This window comes from Erpetoichthys calabaricus, chromosome 6 (genome assembly GCF_900747795.2).
Source record: "Erpetoichthys calabaricus chromosome 6, fErpCal1.3, whole genome shotgun sequence".
NCBI classification, from domain to species: domain Eukaryota; kingdom Metazoa; phylum Chordata; class Cladistia; order Polypteriformes; family Polypteridae; genus Erpetoichthys; species Erpetoichthys calabaricus.
Genome location: NC_041399.2, coordinates 149,591,387 through 149,617,323, shown reverse-complemented (window position 1 = coordinate 149,617,323; position 25,937 = coordinate 149,591,387). Strand labels below are relative to the sequence as shown.

General features: G+C 38.1%; 1 protein-coding gene across 9 annotated transcripts in view; it reads right to left on the bottom strand.

Annotated features, from left to right (window-relative positions):
- The window catches only part of amph (amphiphysin), a 288,814-nt gene that overhangs the window by 93,868 nt on the left and 169,009 nt on the right, over nt 1–25,937 (bottom strand). For all 9 annotated transcript variants that reach the window (XM_051928840.1, XM_051928841.1, XM_051928842.1 and 6 more), the window contains exon 4: nt 17,945–18,039. In XM_051928840.1, the coding sequence (XP_051784800.1) occupies nt 17,945–18,039 (95 nt within the window). The remainder of the gene's footprint in view (nt 1–17,944; nt 18,040–25,937) is intronic.

The window sequence follows — 25,937 nt, the reverse complement described above, 5'->3', positions numbered from 1 at the left end:
GATCCCTTCATGACCCTGAATTGGATTAAATGGGTTTGAGATATTGTCCTGTTTTTGCTGCAGAGAATAATTTACCCCTCAAATGAAATTATAATCTTGGTAAGCATTAATTATTCCACTTTGAGGTCTGAATGCCACCATACACATGAATAGCAGCTTGAGAAATTAGCTTGTGCTGTAGAAAATGCCACTGTCACAGCTCAATGACAAATATTTAGCAAGCTATTCTGTGGGCTCACTGGCCAACGTAAATCACACTTTGATTCTTCTTGTCTTTACTTACTGAAATGAATTAAAGCTAGATGAATCAAAAAAAGAAAACAGTGTCTAAGTTGACGTGAAAGGTATCTCCTCAACACTGTGAGACATACTTGCAGAAGCAAAGATTGGAATGGAAGAGTGTACAAAGTAACCTTTTTACTGCAATTTTGATAGGAAAACTGTACTCCATTTAGTACAATCCAATCTAAATAAAAAAATAAACCAGAGTGTCATCAAGAATGTCATTATTTCACCAATGATTAAATATAATGTTGTAAAGGTCTGCAAAATGGCAATACTAGCTACTACAAACTTCCTTTGCCTGTGGTTGATTCTTCATTACCTACTCTTTTCATTTAATTTCATTTATTTTATTCATTACATTTACAGTATAACCATCATATCCAGTACAGGGTCCCAAGAATTTAGTGCTGTTCCTGAAGCATTGAGCACAAGTTGGGAATAAACACCAGATGGGAAACCAGTCCATCACAGGGACTACTGATGGAGAGTTAATTTAGAGTTGCCAATCACCCTGTGCAAGTCTTTGAGATGCTGGAGAAAATTTAGCAATATCTGAAGGAAAACCCATAGAAACACAGAGAGAACATGCTAAGACCAGTACATGGGCTGAGATTAAAACACAGGACTCTGGAGGTGTGAGACAGCACAACTAACCATGTAATAAGCCAAGCAAATTATAGATAAAAGTCAGATATTGTCTGTTTTTTACCTGCATTATTATCAATCTTTAATTTAATATTGTTCTTTTGTATCAGTAAGGTGCTGCTGGACTATTGTGAATTTCCCCTTGGGATTAATAAAGTATCTATCTATCTATCTATCTATCTATCTATCTATCTATCTATCTATCTATCTATCTATCTATCTATCTATCTATCTATCTATCTATCTATCTAGAATGTTACACCACCTCCTGCCGCGATCCTGGTTACAGTACTGTACCTCCTGGCCTCTTGGATCTCCATTAACTCTCCACATTAGTGAGTACAAGATACCGTACATTTGCTATTCTAGAGAAAGAAAAGCTGGAAATCTGCTGGCACAGATAATGTCTCTTGCTACAAACAAAAATATTGTGTTGACTGAAATAACTGATATAGTATCTTAGTAGGTATCTTAAATCAGGCTCTGGTTTAATGCAAGGGACCTGTCTGTTTTAAGTTGTCCACAATTATTCCTTTCTTCAAAAGCAGAACACATCCTGTCTTAATGATTTCATGTCATTGGCAGCAAGGGCTCTTTTCTGATAACATCATTTGAGTTCCGGATTTTCTACCATCTTAAATTCAACACTGATTTTCTACTATGGCACATTCAATTTTCTTATCATGCCAACAGCCACATTATGCTGACAGTATCTGATAACCCCAAGAGCTCTTTGTTATTGTTGTCATTTTGTGCTACTTGTAATTGCACTGACATCAAATAATTAACATGGTCAAGATAACGCAGTGAGCAATTTGAATTGGTCATTTCATCATATTAATGACTTGGCCACCCTTTGCAGTACTTAGTTGAAGGTTCATTATATAATTTGTCAGATTATCTGGATTCATCGTCTTTCATTAAAATGCATTAACAGCTGCTGATGAAAGGCATATCACAGAAATTGTTCCCATATTCATAAAAACTAGAAGAAAAAAGCCTGCCAGCTGCTGCAAAACAGCCCATTTGTCATCAGTGAAGACCTAGTCTAACTTGGACAGATTTACAAGTCATCAGTGGGCAAGATATTCAGCTTGCCAATTTGTTGGTAACATGGGATAAATATTAAGGAAAGCTTCCAAGGATTTCTTGAACAGCAACTCATAATGTTCTCTGTTGTTTAATGCAACAATTTCAGGAATGGCTGATTTCTGCAATTTAATAATACACTATTATTCAATAGCATGTATCCCAATGAGCACAGTAGAATGAATAAACATTCTACCTTTGTTTTTACAAAAGAAAACTGCTCTTTTTTAAGCAAATGTGTGTTAACCATGTATCTGTTTCCAGTCCTGATTAATTCTAGCTGCATCACATATAAAGCCAAAACAGTCCTGAATGAAATAAAAATTTAGTCAAGTCAATGTCATATTATACAACTTCTATAAGGAGATGTCAAATTTGACGACTGTGTAGCTGATCTCATTGCCCGAGTGTGTCATATCACTCTGTGATAAACTCCCAACACAGTTTCACATCTTTAAAGTACTACAAGACTGCCAATAATGTCTAAACTGAAAATATCTGGAAAGGTTGTGTAATGTGACAGGGCTTTAACACCCAGTTCTTTAGCATGTGAGATAGAGCCCATGCGAGCATGGTATTAGATCTGTGATACAACACCACCTTAGGACTGTCACAAATAATTAATACTAGAAATATTTCTCATAATAAAAAGTGCCCTTGTGAATGTAAAACATGCAAATACAAATGTAAAAACTACTAGTGGCATTCAATCAAGTAAATCTTTTTTTCTCAGTTCAGGAAGGCTAATTGTGGTGAAAATGAATCTTTTGTTGAATAGAAGTTAGGTTATAGCGGTCAGAAAATCAAACAAGGGACAAATGATAAAACTGCCAATTTTGCACCCTTTCTTTCTTTAGTTTATGAGTGTACCTAAGGAGGCAAAGAGATGCTAATAATATACCAATGGTGCAAACTGTGTGTTGTTTAAGTACACTTATAACAACCAGGCATAATCCAGTCAGTTTCTGTAATATCAGACAACAATGTACACTGGTACTGTGAGTGCTGTGCAAAGTGGAGGCAGAACCTCTGTGTTTTTCCCTGATCATTCTGGGGTTTATCAGGGGTGTCTTCTTGCTTCTACTCTGTTCAATGCTTGCATGGACTGGGTGTTGGGAAAGGTTGTAGGGTCCAGCGGCTATGGGGCATCAGTTGGTAAAGAAAGATTCACTGATCTTGAGTTTGCCAACGATGCTGCGATCATTGCTGAGTCAATTGAGACTCTGATCAGGGCTCTCAGGAGACTAAGCAAGGAGTCTGAGTATCTGGGCTTGCAAGTATCCTGGATAAAAACAAAGATCCAGGCCTTTAATGACCTCTTAGGCACAGCCATCAGCAGTGTGTCTATCTGCAGATAGAGTGTCAACCTTTTCGAGAGGTTTACTTACCTCGGCAGTAACATTCCTGTCTCTGGTGACTCTTCTTATGAAGTCAGTAGATGGACTGGGAGAGAATGGGGGGTCATGAGGTCTGTGGAAAAGGGTGTATGGCGCTCCCCATATCTCAGCAAAAGGATGAAGGTCCAAGTCTTTAGAATCCTGGTGCTTCCTGTTTTGCTATATGGTTGTGAGACATGGATGCTATCCAGTGACCTAAGACGAAGACTGGGCTCCTTCGGTGCTGCGTCTCTTTGGAGAATCCATGGGAACCTGTGGTTTGATTTTGTGTCAATCAAGCGACTGCTCACGGAGTCACAAATAAGGCACATTACCTGCATTGTGAAGGAGCTTCAGTTACAGAAGTAAGACCATGTGGCACATTTCCCTGACAGTGATCTGGCTTGCAGGATCCTCATTGTTGAGGACCCAAGTGGCTGGACCAGGCCAAGGGGATGTCCACGTAACACCCGGCTGTGACAATAGAAGGTCTTTTCTGGAGAGTGGGACTGGACCACGAGTCTGTCTGGGGAGTTGCCAACCAGGATCTCAAGCTGTTTGGTCATGTGGTGGGTGCAGCAATGCACTGTACCAGTACCTGCATTCCAAGCTGACCTGACCTAAATGTACCAAAGGTGTATACAGTACAAAAGAGATCTTCAAGTAGATTTGAACTGAGGTTAAATTGCTGCAGAGTAAATGATGTCTGGGCCAGGTCTGCTGAAAGCCTACCACCTCCCCTGCACATACATACACACCTACCAAAATTAATAACACTGACAAAAATATTTAAAAGAAATAAAAATAACCTTAATAAATTAGTAACATCGTCCACATGATTCACAGCAAAGTGTGCCATTTAGAATTTGATGATTTGAAACACTTTGTTTGGGTCATTTTCTGCCCAGGCTTGGAAGATATCTGCCAAAATTTACTGTAGCAAACTATGAAAATAAGACAAAATTATATTGTACAAATCTCTGTATTGTCTAGAGAGAAGTAGAAATGGGGAAATTTGATTTTCTGTAGAAGCTCATTAAAGAAAGAAAGAAAGAAAGAAAGAAAGAAAGAAAGAAAGAAAGAAAGAAAGAAAGAAAGAAAGAAAGAAAGAAAGAAAGTGATGTTACTGGCCCAACACACCACAACATAGAAAATCTCACTGGCCATCACAGAGATGTAGAAGATATGAAGGATATCACTACACACATTAAAGGAATGCAGTCTCCTAAATAAATAGAGCTTGCTCTGCCCTTTCTTATATACAGGTTGTTCCTTTGTGTTACAAGACCAGTCCACACTGTCAATGATATGGACCCCAAATACTTGTAGGATTGCACTACCTCCACATCCAAGCCCCTGAACTGACTGGACATAGAGGCTCTGTAGTGCGGTAACAGTTAATAACCAGTTCTTTGGTTAAGTTGCAGACAATTTTCTTTGCATCAAGAATCAGACTTCTCCACCTGACTCCTATACTCCATCTCCTTTAGTTTGTCATTAAAGAAGAGTTAATAAACTCACAAATCCACAGTCTTGGGTTCAAATCTCATACTTGTATGTTATTTATGTAAAGATTGCTCATTTCCCTGTGCCTAAGTGAATTATTATCTTTGATTTTTTGACCCTAAATTGAATTCAACAAGTCTGAGAGTGAGGTATGATGAAGAGTCTCTATTATCTATGCTATGAAAACTAGGACAAACCGCCTTAAAACCAGCTTTTATCCGAAAGCAATCATGGCCTTGAACTCAGAATAAAACTGCTCCATATTATTCTACCAATGTGCAACATAGACCTTAAGTCAACAAGTGCAATTTGTATATTTATTACTATTCGGTTTGTTATTATTTTTCTCTCTTCTTGTCTTTTTAACTCTTATTCCTCACACTGAGTTGATTGCACCTTCAATTTCGTTGTTCCTTTGTAAAAGTGACAATGACAATAAAGATCTATCTATCTATCTATCTATCTATCTATCTATCTATCTATCTATCTATCTATCTATCTATCTATCTATCTATCTATCTATCTATCTATCTTATCACTTCATCTTTTTCTGAGTTATGTTCGGTATGTTGTGGTTGATGCTCTAGTGTTGTGTACTTTCTGTTAAATGAAAACTCACCTCTCGTTCTCTTTTGACCAGAGCTTTCGGCCTCATCTCTTTTAGAGTAATTATCTACCTAAAATGCATGTGGACAAGGTCCTCCAATGCATTTCTGGCCAGCAATAACATATTCTACTAAACCAGAGAATCTCTAAAGTTGACTGGCTGGTAAACTTGATAGCATCAATAAAAATAAGCATCATTAACCCCACCATTAAGTTGCACCATTTGGATGCATTATTGTTAACACTGTCAACTGTCATGAAATCAGATGACAATTGTGATATTTGCCCGGACACCACCAGTCAAAGACCACATCTTTATACAAAACTTGTTTATTTTTCTCAGTTCTCCAACACAACAACACAGTACCGAACAACACACTGTGCCACTAGCCCCAGTCACCTTTCTCCAGGGCCTCCTTCTCTCTCTCCAGGAGCTTCGTCCTGCTCCTACTCCCGACTCCAGCTCACTGATAGGAGGGAGGCGGCCCCATTTATCCTCACCCGGATGAGCTCCAGGTGCTCTACCTGACGTCACGTCCTGGTGTGGCAGAAGCGTCAGGAGAGCACCCGGAAGCACTCCGGGTGACCCTGGAAGGATCGTCCTCCATAGGTGTGGCGGAAGTAAATAAGTTCCGGGCTCCATGAGGCTTGGGGCGCCCCCTGGCGGTGAATACGGGCCTCCACGGACTTGAGCCTCCCTGATCCCCTTCCGTGGCCTTCTTCTGCTCCAGGGCTGTTGCCCCCTCATGGCCCGGAGGACAAATATGCCACCTCTCGGTCCCTCCAGGCGTCCCGGCCGGGTCTGACCCCCCAGCCATGTACGACACAATATAAGAACTGTGTTTAATTTGAGTTATACCTTAACTGTTAACTGTTTAACTTTCATAAGTTTTCGTAAGGTTCACAAGTTCCAGACAATGACAAATTATTTGCCTCTTTGACAATGTAAAAAAGAAACTATAATTTTAAAAGAATGTCTATTTCTTCTTACATATTTGTTAAGCTCACTTTGTTTTTTCTATTGCAGTGATTTTTAAGTTAAATATGAAGAGTATGTATGTATGTCAGAGAGAAAAGTATTAGTTAGAGTAAGGTACCTGGCCATTTGACTATTTATTAAGGCTTGTGTACATCTCTACAATCTTGACTTCTCTTTGTCTTTTAGAGGTTATACAGTATATAAGGCAGGAATCTGTGGTCTTAAGAGTAAATAAAACAAGAATTCTTGCTGTGGTATTAAAAAATAATGAGCAACCCTGCACTCCAGTGTTGTTTCTTTACTTGCACAACACACTGCTGTGGTAAAGTTTAAGTCTTGAGAATTAACTGAATTTACAGGCTGAGTGCGGAAACAGGAAAAGAGGAAGCCTGACTAATCAAGGATGTTACAGAAAAAAATCCTTAACTTGCAGATAAGAATACATGTATCCCTGTTCACAAGTGATCATTAGAGCTATTTTTGTCTCTGGTCAGTGTACTGCACTCTGAAATGTTTTGTCTTCGACCTGTTATACCCATGGCAGTAGTGGTCATTTAATGTATTGGGTACCCTATACTGTTTTCGCTTCTGGGACCAGGAGCAAAATGTTTCCTCTAGGCATGCTGATTGTATTGCTTAAATGCACAATAATCCTGATAGTGGGCTCATTTAAAAGATCAAGAATCTAAGTTCATTCCTGTAAAGTCTGTCATTACACATGTAGAGCATTACTAATACACCCGTATTCTGTTTAGGACAGCCTTGTCAAGATGGGTGGATCCATTATATCTCAGAGGTCTGTAGAGGATCAAACATACAGTAAAATAGACACCGGTTTAGCTGGCAGAGCAACTAACATAATGGTGAGCTAGATCCTTGTCTAAATCTGCTCTTTCCTGATGTAAAGTCCCTCCTAGTCCTTCTAGCTGTAAATTCTCTTCATATATGGGGTGCCTACCAGTAATTCCTGATGAAACATTGAGTTATTGGGTACATGACACAGTATGATTATTTGGGTAAATTCACCAGAAATATTCTTCAATGAAACATATTCGGTATAATCATACACGTGAACCAAAACATGAAATATAAATAATACCTTAAATGTAAACCCTGCTTGCATTGATATAACTTTGTTAAAATCATGCAGTAGAACCTACTCTTACATTTGGGATACATTCCTAGGTACTGAGTTTAATTAAAAATTGTGTACAGTAAGATGTCTCTAAACAAACCTATAAAATAATTAATTAGATTTATATAGCATTTTTCTACCTAATCAAACCAGTTTACGTAGATAGTAGGGAGCAGGTGTGGATTAGTACTAAAATTGTGTCTTTGGTTATCGATATCAGCTTTTGGACCTTAGTACCGATACTTAAACAAATAACAAATACCCCCACCCCACCCAATCTCACTTCAGCTTCACCAATGCGCCACATATTTGTATACTTCACTATTGTTCCGCATAAATGCTAGCCTCCTTGTCTTGTTGCATTATGCAATTTCCCTTTTGAACTTTCCAGTGCCTCGAACCAGGCAAAGAGCGGGGGATATGGGGGGCCTGTGCAGTTTGTTTGGCACCACACTGCTTTAAAAATGTGTTTTTTCTGAACATTTATCGTGTATCCTTAGTGGCGAACAATTTCAACCACCACCAATGTGCAGCGTCCACCAGGAAGACATTAAGTATTTAAATTAACCCACCCAAAAGCAGGGTTTCCCCTCACAGATTTGAAAGTGATAGAATAGGTATATACCAATGAAGAGAATATTCCCCTTTGGGTCAAGAGCGTGCTGATAGAGCAGGGGTGGAGGTTTGAAAAATAGCCCAAAATACTGTTTTACTATAAAAGATGCTCACAAAACAGCAACCTGTGAAAGGACATTTGTTCCAGAAGACACCAATCAAATATAATCCAAATGGGTGGGAAAACTGCAGTAATGGAACATTAGCTATTAGGTGGTGAAGAGGTGAGAGAGGTGAGAGAGATAGCCAATTAGATGATTAGGGGGACAGATTAAATGTGGCAATAAAAGGCAATTTGGACAGGACATTGGGGCACATTCTACTCTTTTCAAATTATACCCAGGGATCTCTTATGACCATAGAGTCAGGACCTCGTTTTTACATCTTATTTAAAGGACAACACCAGCACAAATACAGTGTCACTGACACTGCCCTGGGGCATTGGGATCCATATATACACCACAGGATAAGCACCTCCCTGCCAGTCTCACCAACACTTCTTCCAGCAGCAACCAAAGCTTTCGTGGTTGGTCTCCCACACAAGTACTGGCTGGACCCAAATTTGTTTAGCTTCAGGTGATTGTCCATAAAGACAGTGAACTTTGTTTAGTTTGTACCCAACAAGGTGTACATTATGAATCTACAGTATATCAATAGGTTCAAACACAAATATACTTTAGCACTTTTAAATACAATATACTTGCACAACAATGTTATTTTGTAGACAACTCAAGCTCTGTGCACAAGGTTACAGCAGAGGCAGACATACCACCTTGTGTAAGTTCAGTACAATCAAGGTTAAAACTGACTGCTATTTATCATAGTTAGTCAGTCAGAAGATACATGTGGTGGGACAGAATAAGAATTATGGGAAAAGTCATTCTTCATCTTTTTAGTGCTGAAATGAAAATGTGGATGAGCATGCATGTGTGAATCACAAGTGATATCACAGGAAGCAAGCTGTATTAAAACAGCCTCTGAAACAGAAAGACTGAGGAACACACCAAAAGGCAATTAATATATGCAATGACAGGTGTGTTTATTCAACAATGATTGATCTTCAGCCATAATTTCAGAAGAATCACCTTCCCGTTATGGCCATGGGAAATGCCTTGTAAAGTAACAGTAATTGAAAGCAGGCATAGCTATTCTGGCACTATTATTGAAGTCATGTTCACTTTTCCAGCATTCCAGATCATCTTCCAGAGACTCATGGCCATGTCTCCCTAGGGATCTCCCTTATCATCTGTGATGGTCTATTTATCCAATGTCCCACAAGTCTCAGCCTGCCTTCTTGAATCATCCCAGGCTTGTAAAAAGTAAATTAAATATTTCTGGGGTGTGTGGAATGCAGAGCTCAGTGTACCTGTGTGACATGTAGCTACCAATCACTCATCCTATCTGGCCTATCTTTAGGGTAATATGTTGGCTACTACAGTATTACTCTTGATGTTGCTGTGAAGTGGCAACAATTACACACAACTCAGTACAATATCCTACCTTATTATGCTTCCTTCTCCTTCTTCTCCTATGATATTGAATATTATTATTATTATTTTTGTGGTGAAGTCTTAGCATTAGTATCAGAAAACTACAAAACATCATCACGATTTCCAAGCAAACAGCAAAATGCCTTTCTTGAAAGCCATTTGCAGTTTGGGGTGCTGTAGAATTGTGAAGACTACAAATACCATGTAGTACTAGTCACAAAAAGCACAAAAAACTCTGTAAAGCATTACCACGGACATCTACTGCCCTTTGTTTTTACGGCAGCCCATCATCACTCTCAAATCAACCTTCTATCTTGTTTCCAAACATGACCACCCTAAGTTTCCCATGATGACAATGTTTTATGAGCTAAAAAAGATTTTAGTTTCTTTTTGAGTTCGAAATAAACTCCAAAACAAAAGATACAGGTTTCAGAGTAAAAAAATATTTTTTTCTAACCAGGGGGCTTTACTAACAACAAGCCATGGATAACAAGTGACATCAAGGGCCTTTTGAACCAGAAGAAAAGGGCTTTTAAAGGCGGTGATCAGCATGAGCTCAAGCGCGTCCAGAAGGAACTCTGAGTCCAGCTCAGGGTGGCAAAGGAGCAGTACAGGAGAAAGCTGGAGCAGAAGTTGCAGAATAACAGCATGAAGGAAGTGTGGGATGGGATGAAGATCATCACTGGCTGCAGCTTGAAGCGGGGTGCCACCATCGAGAGAGACATGGAGAGAGCAAACCAGATGAACAACTTCCTTAACAGGTTTGACCACCCTAACCCACTCTCACCTCGGAGTACTGCACCCTCCACCCATCCTTCTACTGATACCAGCATAGGAGAGAGTTTCCCCCCACCCACAATTACAGCAGCCCAGGTAAGCAGAGAGCTGAAGAGACTTAGTGCCAGCAAAGCAGTGGGTCCAGATGGAGTATCGTCATGACTGCTGAAGGCCTGTGTGTTGGAGCTGGGGAGTCCTCTACAGAGCATCTTCAACCTAAGCCTGGAACAGGGGAGAGTCCCGAGGCTTTGGAAAACATCTTGCATCACCCCAGTCCCAAAGGTATCACGTCCTAGTGAGCTGAATGACTTCCGGCCTGTTGCTCTGACGTCACATGTGATAAAGACCATGGAGCGACTGCTGCTTCACCACCTGAGGCCACAGGTCTGCCATGCCCTCAACCCTCTGCAGTTCACATACCAAGAGAAGGTGGGAGTGGAGGATGCCATCATCTACATGCTACACCGATCTCTCTCCCATTTGGACAGAGGCAGTGGTGCTGTAAGAATTATGTTTCTGGACTCCTCTAGCGCCTTCAACACCATCCAACCTCTGCTCCTTAGGGACAAGCTGACAGAGATGGGAGTAGATTCATACCTGGTGGCATGGATCATGGACTATCTTACAGACCGACCTCACTATGTGCGTCTCGGGAACTGCAGGTCTGACATTGTTGTTAGCAACACAAGAGCACTGCGGGGGACTGTACTTTCTCCGGTCCTGTTCAGCCTATATACATCGGACTTCCAATACAACTCGGAGTCCTGCCACATGCAAAAGTTCACTGATGACACTGCTATCATGGGCTGCATCAGGAGTGGACAGGAGGAGGAGTATAGGAACCTAATCAAGGACTTTGTTAAATGGTGCGACTCAAACCACCTACACCTGAACACCTGCAAAACCAAGGAGCTGGTGGTGGATTTTAGGAGACCCAGCCCCTCCTGGACCCCGTGATCATCAGAGGTGACTGTGTGCAGAGTATGCAGACCTATAAATACCTGGGAGTGTAGCCGGATGATAAATTAGACTGGACTGCCAATACTGATGCTCTGTGCAAGAGAGGACAGAGCTGACTTTACCTCCTTAGAAGGCTGGGGTTCTTCAACATCTGCAATAAGATGCTGCAGATGTTCTATCAGACGGCTGTGGCGAGCACCCTCTTCTACGCAGTGGTGTGCTGGGGAGGCAGCATAAAGAAGAAGGACGCCTCACCCCTGGACAAACTGGTGAGGAAGGCAAGCTCTATTGTAGGCATGGAGCTGGGCAGTTTGGCATCTGTGGCAGAGCGATGGGTGCTCAGCAGGCTCCTGTCAATCATGGAGAATCCACTGCATCCACTAAACAGTATCATCTCCAGACAGAGGAGCAGCTTCAGCGACAGACTGCTGTCACTGTCCTGCTCCACTGACAGACTGAGGAGATTGTTCCTCCCCCACACTATGCGACTCTTCAATTCCACCCGGGGGGGTAAACGTTAACATTATACAAAGTTATTGTCTGTTTTACCTGCATTTTTATCACTCTTTAATTTAATATGTTTCTTTATCAGTATGCTGCTGCTGGAGTATGTGAATTTCCCCTTGAGATTAATAAAGTATCTATTTATCTATTTAGTCAGAACAGAATTGCAAAAGTTGTTCACCAAGAAAAGTGTATTTAATAACTAGATAGATAGATAGATAGATAGATAGATAGATAGATAGATAGATAGATAGATAGATAGATAGATAGATAGATAGATAGATAGATAGATAGATAGATAGATAGATAGATAGATAGATAGATAGATAGATAGATAGATAGATAGATAGATAGATAGATAGATAGATACTTTATTAATCCCAGGGGGAAATTCACTAGATCACAAACAATTGAGTTGAGAGAGACAAGAATACCACATGTTCAACTTCCCATTAGCACTAGTTCACTGATTGAATCTTTATCTTGAACCAAGCGGCTGACACTGGCTGTATCATAATTTATTTATTCATATCAGGAGTGCATGCCTAGCAATCAGGCAAGGTCCCCTTAGCAATTTATTGCTTGCTAACAGCAGCTTCCAACGTGAGGATGTGACACAATTAGAAATACATGGAAAAAGAATGGATAACTCTTTCAAAAAATGAATTCAATTCAAACTAATAAATTAAAGCTTAAAATTAAACTTTAAAATAAAACTCTCTTAAACTAAAAAAAAAATATTCATAGTGCAAAAACATTTGAAACAGACAGAAAAGACAGGTTTTCCAATTCTCAACATACTGTAAGTGCTAAAAACTTAAATTAGAGGTTCATTAATTAAAACAATATAAAAACACCACTCAGGGTATTTTAAAATATATATATATATATATATATATATATATATATATATATATATGGTTGAAATAGTTTACTGTCAAATAATGCAAAGAGTAATATCGAATGCCGTGAATGTAATTACCCCGATCTACATGCTGTCAAATAAACGAACCACACGCCGTGGCGCAATGTTAGGGGCTTCGCCTCTAGCGCTGACATCCGAGGTTCGATTCCCGTAAGGGAGTGCAGTGAGTGTGTACGTCTGATGAGCCCAGAATTAGGGCGAAACATGTGTCGCGTACTCTTTGCATTATTTGACAGTAAACTATTTCAACCATTCTATGATCTGCTTCTCACAACTGAGGGCACCGTGGCGGATGTTAGCTGACTTGCTGGCCAACCACAAGCGTTACCTGGTAGGTAACCACCCATAGAATCAGATTGTGATTAAGACTACGAATGCCGTGAATATATATATATATTGGCAAATCTGGTTCACCCAGTTTAAGATCCTACTGGCACAATACAAGCGCAAATGCGAGAAAAGGCACAAACAGTAAATCAAGCATACAAACACACCAATCAGCCACAACATTAATTATCTTGTTACAACGGTACCTTGTTAGTTCTTACAAGAGATGCGTTGGAAGAAAGAAAAATGGGCAAGTATAAGAATCTGAGTGATTTTGACATAGGCCAAATTGTGATGACAAGATGACTGGTTCAGAGCATCTCCGAAACAGAAGGTCTTGTGGAGTGTTGCTAGTATGCAGTGGTTAGTACCTTCCAAAAGTGGTCCAAGGACGAACAACTGGTGAACCGGCAAAAGGCTCATGGGAGCTCAAGGCTCAATGATGTGCTTGGGGAGCAAAAGCAAGCCTGTCTGGATTATTCCAACAGAAGAGCTACTGTACCACAAATTGCCGAAAAAAACTTGATGCTGTTCATGAGTGAAAGGTTTCAGATCACAGAGTGCATTGCAGCATGTGTCGATGCAGACCGGTAAGAGTGCTCATGCTGACCCCTGTCCACTGCTGAAAACACCTACAATGGGCATGTGAGCATCAGAACTAGACCATGGAGCAATGGAACAGGGTGGCCTGGTCTGATGAATTATGTTTCTTTTTAGATAATATGGCAGGCCAGGTGAGTGTGCATCGTTTACCTGAGAAAGATATGCATCAGGATACACAAAGTCAAAAGAGTGAAAACAGGAGGATGAAGTCAACCCGGTGATGGCAGTGTAATACTCAGGGCAATGTTCCACTGGGAAACTTTGCATCCTGGCAGTCATGTGGATGTTAATTTGACATATAGTACCTGCTAAATATTGTTGCAGACCATGTACACCCCTTCATGGCAACAGCATTCCCTGATGGCAGTGGCATCTTTCAGCAGGATAATGTACCTTGTGACACTGGAAAATTGTTCTGAAATGGTTTGAGAAACATGACAAAGACTTCAAGGTGTTGATCTGACCATCAAATTTCCCAGATCGTAGTCTAGTTGAGCATCAGTAGGATGTGCTGGAAGAAAAGTCCAGTCCATGGAGGTCACACCTTGCAGCTTACAAGACTTAAAGGATCTGCTGCTAACATCTTGGTGCCAGATACCACACAACACCTTCAGAGGTCTTGTGGAATCCATGCCTCAATGGTCAAAGCTGTTTTGGTGGCACAAGGGGGACTTACACAATATTAGGCAAGTGGTTTTAATGTAGTTGATCAGTGTATATCTTCTAGATTGTACATAGAGTATATGGTTCATAGCCACTACTGTCAAAGTGAGTAATATTTTGTGTAAGTGTAGAAATGTTATCAATCAGAAAAATATGTTTAATTCAATTGACTTTCAGTTGTTACAAGGTAAGCAAGTCCTATAATCAGCATAAAAGCAGCTAACAATGAGTCAGTTTTCTTAATGTGCTATTCGAGCTAAGTGTGTCTTAGATATTACGTCTAAAGTATTGGATGAATGGAATCAACCTTGGATGGAGCAAAAGACTGTTGCAGATCACCATCATGCACATTTATTCCCAGGGTTACTCATACCAGGTTAATTAAGGGATGCGATTTAAACAAGAATGAATGTCTTTGAGATGTAGAAAGAAACAAAGGACTCCAAAGGAAACCAACATAAAAATAGCAAGAACATGAAAAGTGTCCATGGAGGATTCAGCAGCCAGGAATTGAGCCAACTTCAAAGCAGTGTGAGATGTTAATACTATCTACTCTGAAACAATTACTTTCCAACAAAAAGAAAGAAAGGAACCCTAAAGAAAATGGCAAATAATGCCAAAATAATTAAAAATTTTAACATGCCTGTGAATCTGAATAAGTACAGTATAGTGTAGAGGGCAGAAGGTTAATTCATTTTTTGTTGTGGTTCTATATATGATGCTATAATGCATTAAGATTAATTTCTAAAATGAAAAAGAAATAGTGACTGCCGTAGATAATATTAGAAGCTACTGCACACTGGATTAGTTTGCAAGTCGAAGCTCAGTCTGAATCATCAGCTGCGCACATACTAAATGTCACACCACATGTAAACTTAATTAGAGATTTATGGGCTTCTTGAGACTTTTACCAGTGAATGTCACAGTGCAGCTTACTGAGAACTCATGCTAAGGATTTCTAAATAGTGAAACCGGCACTGAAGGACACAACGGATTTAAAGAGTTTGAGGGTACTTGAGAGCTTTGGGAGTCTAAATAAACTATGCAGCTATGTTACTGAAGTAGGACCAGCATGTCTTCTTAGAAAAGATTTTGATGTTTTATCCATTACAAAATAGTAAGGGCTTATTTTTGTATGAAATATGCCTACCTAAAGAAATAATATTTAAAATATATACATACTTTTTTGACATAAGCGTGTTTCCTGTAGGAAAACTTTACCACATAACAGAGGATTGCCAACAATGAAGAGGAAGAGTGCACCTGAGTCATAAACGCCAGGGTACTTAAATTTGTGCAAGACACTGAAAGATGACTAGGATATTAGCAGTTTAAAACACGGAAATTCATTCTATTTAAAATGGCCTCTCCAGGCTACCTAGTGGCTGTCTGGTCCTTTAAATGGATGCTAATGCCCAGTAGTATAATTACACTTGTTTTCAAAGCATGACACAACTAAAAATAGACTCTCTACAGCTCTTTTTAGTGAAAAAAATGGCTTCTGAAATTAATGGGTGGATAGTTATTTGTTTAAAGCTTTTAGTTGACTTGATGTTTTGTTGGTTTTAACTTCCATTTGTCATGCCAAATATACTCTAAGGTTTTTCAGGTAAGAAAGACAGAAGTTTTCAGGTACGGTAATTGTAGCTCAGGTGATGATCAACATATGCAAGTAATAATTTTTGTGTATTCAAAGGAGACTTCAGCAATCATTCTTCTAAATTGAGTGTTGTCATGATTTATTCATGAAATTATTTGATTCTTCCATCTATTCTTTTTCGAACCTGCTTAGTCCAGTTAATGGCACCAAGAGCTTGAAACTAGCATCAAAACATGATGAAACAAACTCTTGACAGGATGCCAGTACATGGCCAGGCACACTCCCTCAGACAAGGCAAAGTTAGTTTAGGGGGGGGCAGTTAACATGATAAAATGTGCATGTTTGGGATGTGGGAGACATACTAGAGTACCTGGAGACAACACAGACAGAGGGGAAAAGTGCAAACTCTGCAAAAACATTGGAGGAGATCTGAACATCACAGTCTGGCACCATAAGAGAGTTGCACTATCCATTATACCCCTGGTCTTGATAGAAATTAACTAGAAAAGTTCCCAATCAAGGTTTACTTTCAGTTTGTTACATTATGAAATGAAAGAAGTGAGAAAATATGAATGCATGACTTCCAATGTGTATAGGTCATTTGTAAGTATGAAACCTGTTAAGCTGTTTTCTAATCGTGTATTATATTTGTTGTTTTAATGGCCAATTATGGAAGACACTGCTTTATCCCATTCTGAGTGAGAATGAATGAAATCACTTACAACTAATAGATTTTTTAAATGCCAATGTTAATCACTCATATTTAAAGTTTTTTTTTTTATAAATGTAACTAGCCATGGTACCTGTTAAAGACAGTTAATAGAAAAATTAAAAAATATTTGCTATCTCTTGCCCAACATGTGCATTCAACGCCTCTCCTCTGTAGTCGTATGTGTGTGAACTTCTCTTCTTAGCGGCTCTATCTCTCAAAAGTGTTCCCTTAAAGTCTGCTTCTCAGATTATGTCATTATTTTTGAGGCACCATTCCTGCCTCCTGTCCAGTTTTATACTTGCCATTTCACAGTGTGTCTCATACGCCTTTTCATCTCCTCATGCACTTCCTCTTTTGCTTACGTCAATAAACCCAAACTGACCAATCACATCAAAGCCAATTGCTCTGGGCACTGGACACACAGACCTTAGCACTTTATCATATAAAGGATGCCAACATTCTTAATCATTGTGCCATAAATCAATGCAATTTTTTAACAGATTTGAATTCACTCCACAAAAATAACATTTTGAAGGTAAAATACAAACAAACAATTTGGGATATCCAAAAAAAGCTCCTGCGTTTGGATGAAATCATACAGTCTGGAAAAAGTCCTTCTTTAATAGTGACATTTATTACAGTTACTTTTTGCTTCTATTTATGTCCTCTGAAAACACAGAGGAAAACCTCTACAAAGGGCATTAAGAAGTTTAGATTTCCCTGCTCATCTGTCTTTGCAGCAAGCAACCAGAAACCAGGAGTCCAAGAAACAAGTCTATGTAAGTATGGAAAGTTATAGGAGCTGGATCCCACGTGCAAAAATGAGACACATGGCAAAGTACTACCTAGTGGTGCCCCCTCTAAGGCTATAAGAAGAGTCAAAAGAGAAGAAGGAGATTTTCACAAATGGATCCAGACTAGACAGGAAATCTACCCATGTGGAAGACTATGGTCACAGCCATTCGGCGGACAATAAACTGAAAAAATGACTTTGGTTAAGCTGGAGCAGTTATAAATATTGGATGGCATCTTCTTTTTATTATTTTCTTAGTGCATCTTTTTTGCATTCCAGGTGTTCCTGGTGGTTAGATCATTTGAAGCTTCTATTGTTCAACCATGCAGCAGATGAGCCCAACTCACAACTCACCTTTCCAATAGTCAGGACATCATCCTTCCCATGCCATTCAGGTTCATAGACTTCATGAAGAGACTCAGTCAACTTCATGGATGCTTCCTGCATTCCTGTAAATGAACAACATATACATTAATCCAAAACATCAATGCTAGCAGTTAGTAAAAATGTAAATGCAAAAAACATATCAAATGAACGTTGTAATATATTTCAAATTTGTTCAAACTGTTGTGGGGGAAAAGCAAACAATGCAGTTTGATTCTGGTATCCTTGGCAACACTAGCTATAAAGTATTACTGCTGCCAAATCCTGTAAAGATATCTTGGCTGCCAATGTGGTCTCTGTTTATTTTTCAGTTTGTATTCCACAAGCTCGTCAATCCCTTTTCATCATCTAATGAAAAAGAGTGCTTCAAGCAGGGGCTTAATACATGAGCAGCAAAGTGAAAAAAGAAACAATTTCCCAGGGTGGAAATTATGACAATCAAACATTACGTATTACTTGTCATTTGATTCATTCAAGTTGTTTCCATGCAGCAGTTTTTTTAATTAAATACTCAAAACAAAGCTATTTACCAGGATTATAATCTGGAGGTAAACATACAAAATTTAGCTTGTACTCTGAAAATGCCAGAATAACACACTACTAAAATCAGGAAATACACACTAAGAGAAAGCAACAAACGGAAACACAAGCTGCTTAAAATATTTAATTGAAACTAATTAAATCTTAAGTCACAGAAGTGACTATTTGGTGGAGTCTAAAGTCTAGTAGGCAAGTACAATTATAATGCTCAGAGCAAGACTTTGTTTAGGGGATGAGTAAAGGAAAGATTTGTAAAGCTTTCTTGTTTTCATTTGGGAGATATGCAAAAAAAAATCAGGCATACAGGATCAGACATTAGAACATTAAAACCTTATAAAAACGTTTGACAAGAACAGGCCTTTCACCCTAATAAAGCTTGCCAATCTGATCCAACTAATTTCTCCACAACAACATCAAGTTTTGAATGTTCCTGGAGTCTTATAGTCTAACACACTACTTGGAAACTTATTCCATGTGTCCATAGTTCTCTCTGTGAGGACAAACATTGTAACGTTTATGTGAAATTTACTCTTAACAAGTTTCCAACTATTCTTGCTGAACTAATTTTAAAGCAACAGTCTCAGTCAACTGCATTAATTCCTTTCATAATATTACACACTTCAATCATTTCACCTCTTAATTAAGAACAAATAACAAATCCAAAGGGTTATTCAAGTGATGAAACCTTAATCAGGCAAGAAATCAAAAACCAATAACCCAGACTAGAATATGAACTGAGAAAAAGGAAAAATAAATGTTGATTAATAAGTGTTTACTTTAAAAAGAGAAACACTAGATGATAAATAAACCACAAGCTGATCGTATATTACATGGGTACCAGTGTTGTGCAAAAATTAAATTAATGAATTCATCTGAGTAATTTAACATGTTGTTAAAATGTTTATTTTACTTTGTTGTCATAACCAGATGACATGCTTGTTGCAATATCTTACTAAAAAAATATTCATTTTAGGAATATATGACATTTTCTTTTTTCTCTGTCTCTCTGGCCAGTTTCTGATTTGCTAGAGCAGGCCCTTCAACCCCACAGAGTTCTTGGCATACTTTCGCTCATAAGTGTACATGTGCAGCCTGAGCTTTTCAGTCCTGCCTTGGCGCTTGAAGGCTAGAGCCTTTTTAAGCAACTTATTGACAGATTTTTTTGTGATGCAATCTAAAGGGTACGTTGACTTAGACAACTCTCTATTTAGGTGTAGCCGCCATCATTATTATGAATTATGTTGATTTATGTTGAATTATGTTGATTACTCTTGTATAGGAAGAATTGAACACATGTGGTATATTTATGAATTTTCATATGCTTTCTGCTTTATGCGCTGAGTATTTGATGTTGATGTTGTGATATCTTTTAATACTTTCCTTTGGTGGTTATACTGCATGACAAATATGTTTATATATCTTCATATTGTCTGTGGAAGTATTTGGCTGAAATTTTATCATCACTGGTTCTGGTAGACTAATACATTAGTGAAATGCTGTGCCACTCTCTTCCTTCCACGTGTGAGGTTTACTATATACTGTCTCCTTCCTCAGCCACCTTCCAACAATGCTGCCACTGCTCCGATCCTCCATGGCTCATTCCTTGAGGCTCCAATAATATTTTCTCTGTCAATTGCCTGCCCATCTATGTCACCATCTCTGCCTCACACCTCTAGCTTGGGGTTCGTGGCAACATCAGCTGCACTCACTTTCCCCAACTCCGGATTCAAACCCAGGTGCTTCTTGACAATCACTGGCAGTCATGCACTTACGCCAATACATTTAAGCAAAGGAGCAGGTCAATACTTCACTTGCCTTCACACACACACACACACACACACACGTGTGCACGTGCACACACACATACGGCTTGTAACAAATGATGCTCTGCACATTGTGTCCCAAGTGTCTGATATAACAAGAAAACTTTCAGTATGCTATGGAATCATGAGATTTAAATATGCATCTGCCATTAAACCATTGTGACTATAAGTGATTCAAATATGCACCAAAACTGCCAGAAGATGCATGCTCAAATTGTACTTTTTCCTATGCAATAAATATTTAAATCACATTCTTTTAATAGGCTGGTTCATATACTGAATTACATAAAGACAATGGCTTGAAGGCAAATGTGTACTGAAATCACATGATTTTCTTTCCTAGATGACACCTCATATATAGTTAAGTTCCACATTCCGTCGGTCATTCCAGCTTCTGTCAGTGTATTATCTCCACAACTGCCCCCTACCAAAGACGTTTTCCGTAATCTGTGACAGAAATAACTGTAGCAATGACAGTTGTTCAGATTTGCCTATGATGTTCTTCATCACACATAGTGAAACACTTTAAGTCATTATAAGTATGACATTTTTGCAGTGATCATTGTCTAGTTGTCTATAAAATACAGTAATTTACACCTGTGCAGCAAAGTTCAGTAATATGAGTAACAGCAGCAGGACAACATTTTTCGAAATAAAAAGGATTTGCAAATTCAGACAAGTACAATGTTCAATAGTATTGCTTGTGGTAAAGGGGGGTTTTTAGTGTAAAAAAATTAATAAAAATGGCATCAATTTCTTTTTACATATGAAAGTTTAGATATTTTGGATATTTGCAGTGCAGCTATCTAGAAAACATCAAGCAAGGACAGGAGCATGACACACACAATGATGGAATACAGTAATTAAAAATTTTAAAACTCTTGGGTGGGGTATGAATTTAGTTTTGTTTTTCTTTTTTCTTTCTTTTTCATAAGTTGTATTAATTTCAAAGTGTATGGCTGTATCTGTTAAATTACTGTTACTTGTTTCATTTAATAGCATGCCATTATAATGGTCTGGTTTTTGAAAAATAAACTAAAAAAAAATCAAAAATTTAAAAACAAAACGTCCAATCTTTGTCCTCTAGAGTGGTAAACTGTGCTAGTGTTAAATCATAAGACTTATGATACTAAACAATGTAGCAGTAGTCACTCTACCAAACCAGGCAATGTAAGTATATTTTCCATGTACACGGAAATACTGGGGTTATAGAATTCTCAAACTTGAATGGTCAACTGCCTTGGTTATTAACATATGGACAAGATGTCATTAGTAAATTTGCCCTGTGTGTGAATTCTTTAGGGACTTGTTCTCAATGATATTAATGTGGTACATTTTAACAAGATATGCCAGCAATGTACTGCTAAAAAGGAACAGCATCAATGAAGTTTAAAAAAATGGAAATGTGGATCATGTAGGTGACTTGAATGTTTTTGTTATGTTTAGTCTTGAAGACTCAAGAAAATCTGCAATATGCATACTTTTAAGTTGGAAATATGGATATTTACCTTTGGCAGCTGTCCATATGACCACACAGTAAAAGCCTGTTATAATTATATACATTCATTGGTAATTTAAGGGTTTACCGATTTAAACCGCTGGCACCCTGCCCGGGATTGGTTCCTGCCTTGTGCCCTGTGTTGGCTGGGATTGGCTCCAGCAGACCCCCGTGACCCTGTGTTCGGATTCAGGGGGGTTGGAAAATGGATGGATGGATGATTTAAACCATAATGAAAAAGAATTTGCTATACACTGATCATCCATCCATTTTCTAACCCACTTATTCAATTGAGGCAACTGGTGCCCACCCTAGACACATTTGGAGTAAGGTGAGAATTTACTGTGTGTAATCATCTGAAAAGAAAGTACAGTGTATAGGTTCCTATTTAATTTTCTGTCTTGTAGTGTCAATATGAATAGGATGTCAAACAGGAAAATGAATACGTCTGGCTTTCAGTTGATCCAAGGAGCTGTGTTGAGATGGACTGTTCTGATTTACAGGTTGTAAATACTTGTTGGCTCCCTGTTGGAAATAATGCTTTATTTTAACCACAGTTAAGCAAGTAAAAATAAGTATCTACGTCAGCAGGATCATTTGCATTTTTAATAATATATGCCATAATGTATTTAAAATTAACATGTAAATGAACCCCCTTTCTTTTAATTCTAAGCAAATTATTCAATAAATACCTGCCTCAGTGCAACATGAATCATAACAGAGCTTTAAGTAATCACTATATTATTCAAGAATCATTTTGTCAGCCTAATGAACCTTATAATAAAGCATTGCGGGCAGAACAACTCTTTGTTTTTCAATTATTCTCACCACAACAGTAATATTTGCTTGTATTTTTACACTGAGTCTTATATTTATTGTAGCATGCTGTTTGCTTATGTTTGAATTAGCAGCTTGCTTTTTTATTAGCTCTTCAGCGTGCTGTCACTAGCTCTATGAATACTCATAATGGGCTTTTACTTGGTCAGAGTTTTGTATTAATTTTTTACCTCTTGCCATTTTCAGCTAAGGGATAAAAGAGGCCGTGAATCTGTTTTTTTGCTTCATGAGATTTGTTTCCTTCATTTTTACACTTTTTTTCTAGATATTTATCACTTTTATTTTTACTGATATTCCCATTGCTGTTCACATGAAATGGAGGCTCATAAACTCCTACTATTCTATACTATTCCTCTTCTGTTTAATAATAATATTTAAGAAAAAATATGTATGTTTGGAGGATTGTGAGCATATAACAATGACAATGAAGATTAAGCAAAACATGAAACTTGAGATTTCTTTCTATGGATGCTGTTTGCTGTTGTTTATGGTTGGTTTCCATTTGAAGTCCATTGTCTCAGGAGGTTTGTTATCTCTATTTTCCATGAAAACAAAAGGTTAAAAATTACATAAACTAAATGGGATAATTAAAAGAAAATTATCATTATTTAGCGAATTCCTGTAACTAGCAGCCAAACAGTACAGAAATACTCTACAAGACAATAAATGATCAGATAACTTGATCCCATTTGTACCATGTTTTATAACAGCAGGATTTGACTTTGATTGATTGAAGAAATTGATTAGAGTTGAAATGGTGGCCATTCAGAAACTGATTTTGAGACCCTGTGAGTTAGCTGGTCATCTGGGAAAGTAACAAATAAGGATTGTGAATCTTGAAAAGAAAGTCACTTCAAATTAATTTTAAAACACTGTTCCATTAGCAATAGTAATTGGTTAAAAATTTAAAAAGTAGACAGAAACAACATTTCATCAATCAATTAATTAATTACTTATGTAAGTACATTTATATATCACTTTTCTAACTACTCAAAGTGCTTTACATAGACAATGGGGAGCCACTTAAACCACCACCAATTTGCAGAATCCACCTGGATGATGTGATGGCAGCCATTTTTCCACCAGTATGCTCAACACACATGTTGCTAGGTGATGAGGACGTGAGGTATACAGCCAATTAGTGACACATGATGATTAGGGGGACAGAATGGATGATACTGTGATCGGCAATTTAGCCAAGACATCTGGGAACACGCAACTCTTTTTGAGAGATGCCCTAGGGATCTTTTATGATCACAGAGAGCCAGGACCTCAGTTTTATGTCTCTTCTTGTCACTGCATGGGGACATTGAGATCCTCATACGGACCACAGGGTAATGAGGTGATTAGGTAAAGCTGCCTCCTCTCTGAAGAACTATCAGAGATGATGTGTGAAGAAAATGGAAGCTTCAGACAGCTTCAGCCTCGTGTGGCCAGAATACCAGAAAAGGTGGTATTATGCAGTTGAAAAAATCAAAATTAGAATGTGTGGAGCTTCAGCCCAGACACAGACAGGCAGACACCAATGGTTCTAACACACACACATTTTATTCACAATATTTACAGTTTCTGAATGGCCACCATTTCAACTCCAATCAATTTCTTCAATCAATCAAAGTCAAATCCTTGTTATAAAACAAGGTAAAAATGTTATTATCAAGTTATCTGATCATTTATTGGCTTGTAGAGTATTTCTGTATTGTTTGGCTGCTGGTTACAGGAATTATCCGCTAAATAATGATAATTTTCTTTTAATTATCCCATTTAATTTATGTAATTTTTAATCTTTTGTTTTCATGGAAAATAGAGATAACAAAATTCCTGAGACAATGGACTTCAAATGGAAACCAACTATAAACAACAGCAAACAGCATCCATAGAAAGAAATCTCAAGTTTCGTGTTTTGCTTAATCCACATTGTCATTGTTATATGCTCACAATCTTCCAAACATACATATTTTTTCTTACAAGTATTTACAACCTGTAAATCAGAGCAGTCCATCTCAACACAGCTCCTTGGATCAACTGAAAGCCAAACGTATTCATTTTCCTGTTTGACATCCTATTCATATTGACACTACAAGACAGAAAATTAAATAGGAACCCATACACTGTACTTTCTTTTCAGATGATTACACACAGTAAATTCTCACCTTACTCCAAATGTGTCTAGGGTGGGCACCAGTTGCCTCAATTGAATAAGTGGGTTAGAAAATGGATGGATGGTTAGTGTATAGCAAATTATTTTTCATTATGGTTTAAATCAGTAAACCCTTAAATTACCAATGAATGTATATAATTATAACAGGCTTTTATTGTGTGGTCACATGGACAGCTGCCAAAGGTAAATATCCATATTTCCAACTTAAAAGTATGCATATTGCAAATTTTCTTGAGTCTTCAAGACTAAACATAACAAAAAACATTCAAGTCACCTACATGATCCACATTTCCATTATTTTAAACTTCAGTGATGTTGCTCCTTTTTAGCAGGACATTGCTGGCATATGTTGTTAAAATGTACCACATTAATATCATTGAGAACAAGTCCCTAAAGAATTCACATACAGGGCAAATTTACTAATGACATCTTGTCCATATGCTAATAACCAAGGCAGTTGGCCATACAAGTGTGGGAATTCTATAACCCCAGTATTTCCGTGTGCATGGAAAATATACTTACTGTACAATGATTTCACCCTCATGCAGAGTCAACTTTGGTCCCATACATAGCATTACAATTACATTCTGTGTAACTCATTATACTCCTGCAGAAACACACAGATCTGATTCAGTCTATTATATCTTACATTTATACAGCAAAAGAAAGCTATTTTCACCAACACACTTTGAGGAAGAACTCATACCATGGTTTCAAACCCAGCCTACATGATTAGTGCTTCAACCACTAAATAATCCTGTCTTTTAATTAACTGGGCTGTTTCTTGCTACCAGGCTTTGAAATATCCTTCTTCAAAGTATAATATAAAAGGTCCATATGTAAGTAAAGAGCACTCAACTTTTGGGACAACCTGGCAACACATCATAATACATTGTAAATTGTCCATTTGTATTTATATTTCTGTGATTTGTAAGTAGAAGTTGGAAAAAAAAGCATTGGCAATTTAAAAAAAGTCTAAGCAAAACAAAACTAATTAAGAAATAAAAGCTTGGCGGACATAAAACCAGAAGACACTACCAGCCTCCAGAGCTTTAAATGGCTTATGTAAACTAATTAAAATTAACTGTAAATGTAACATAAATG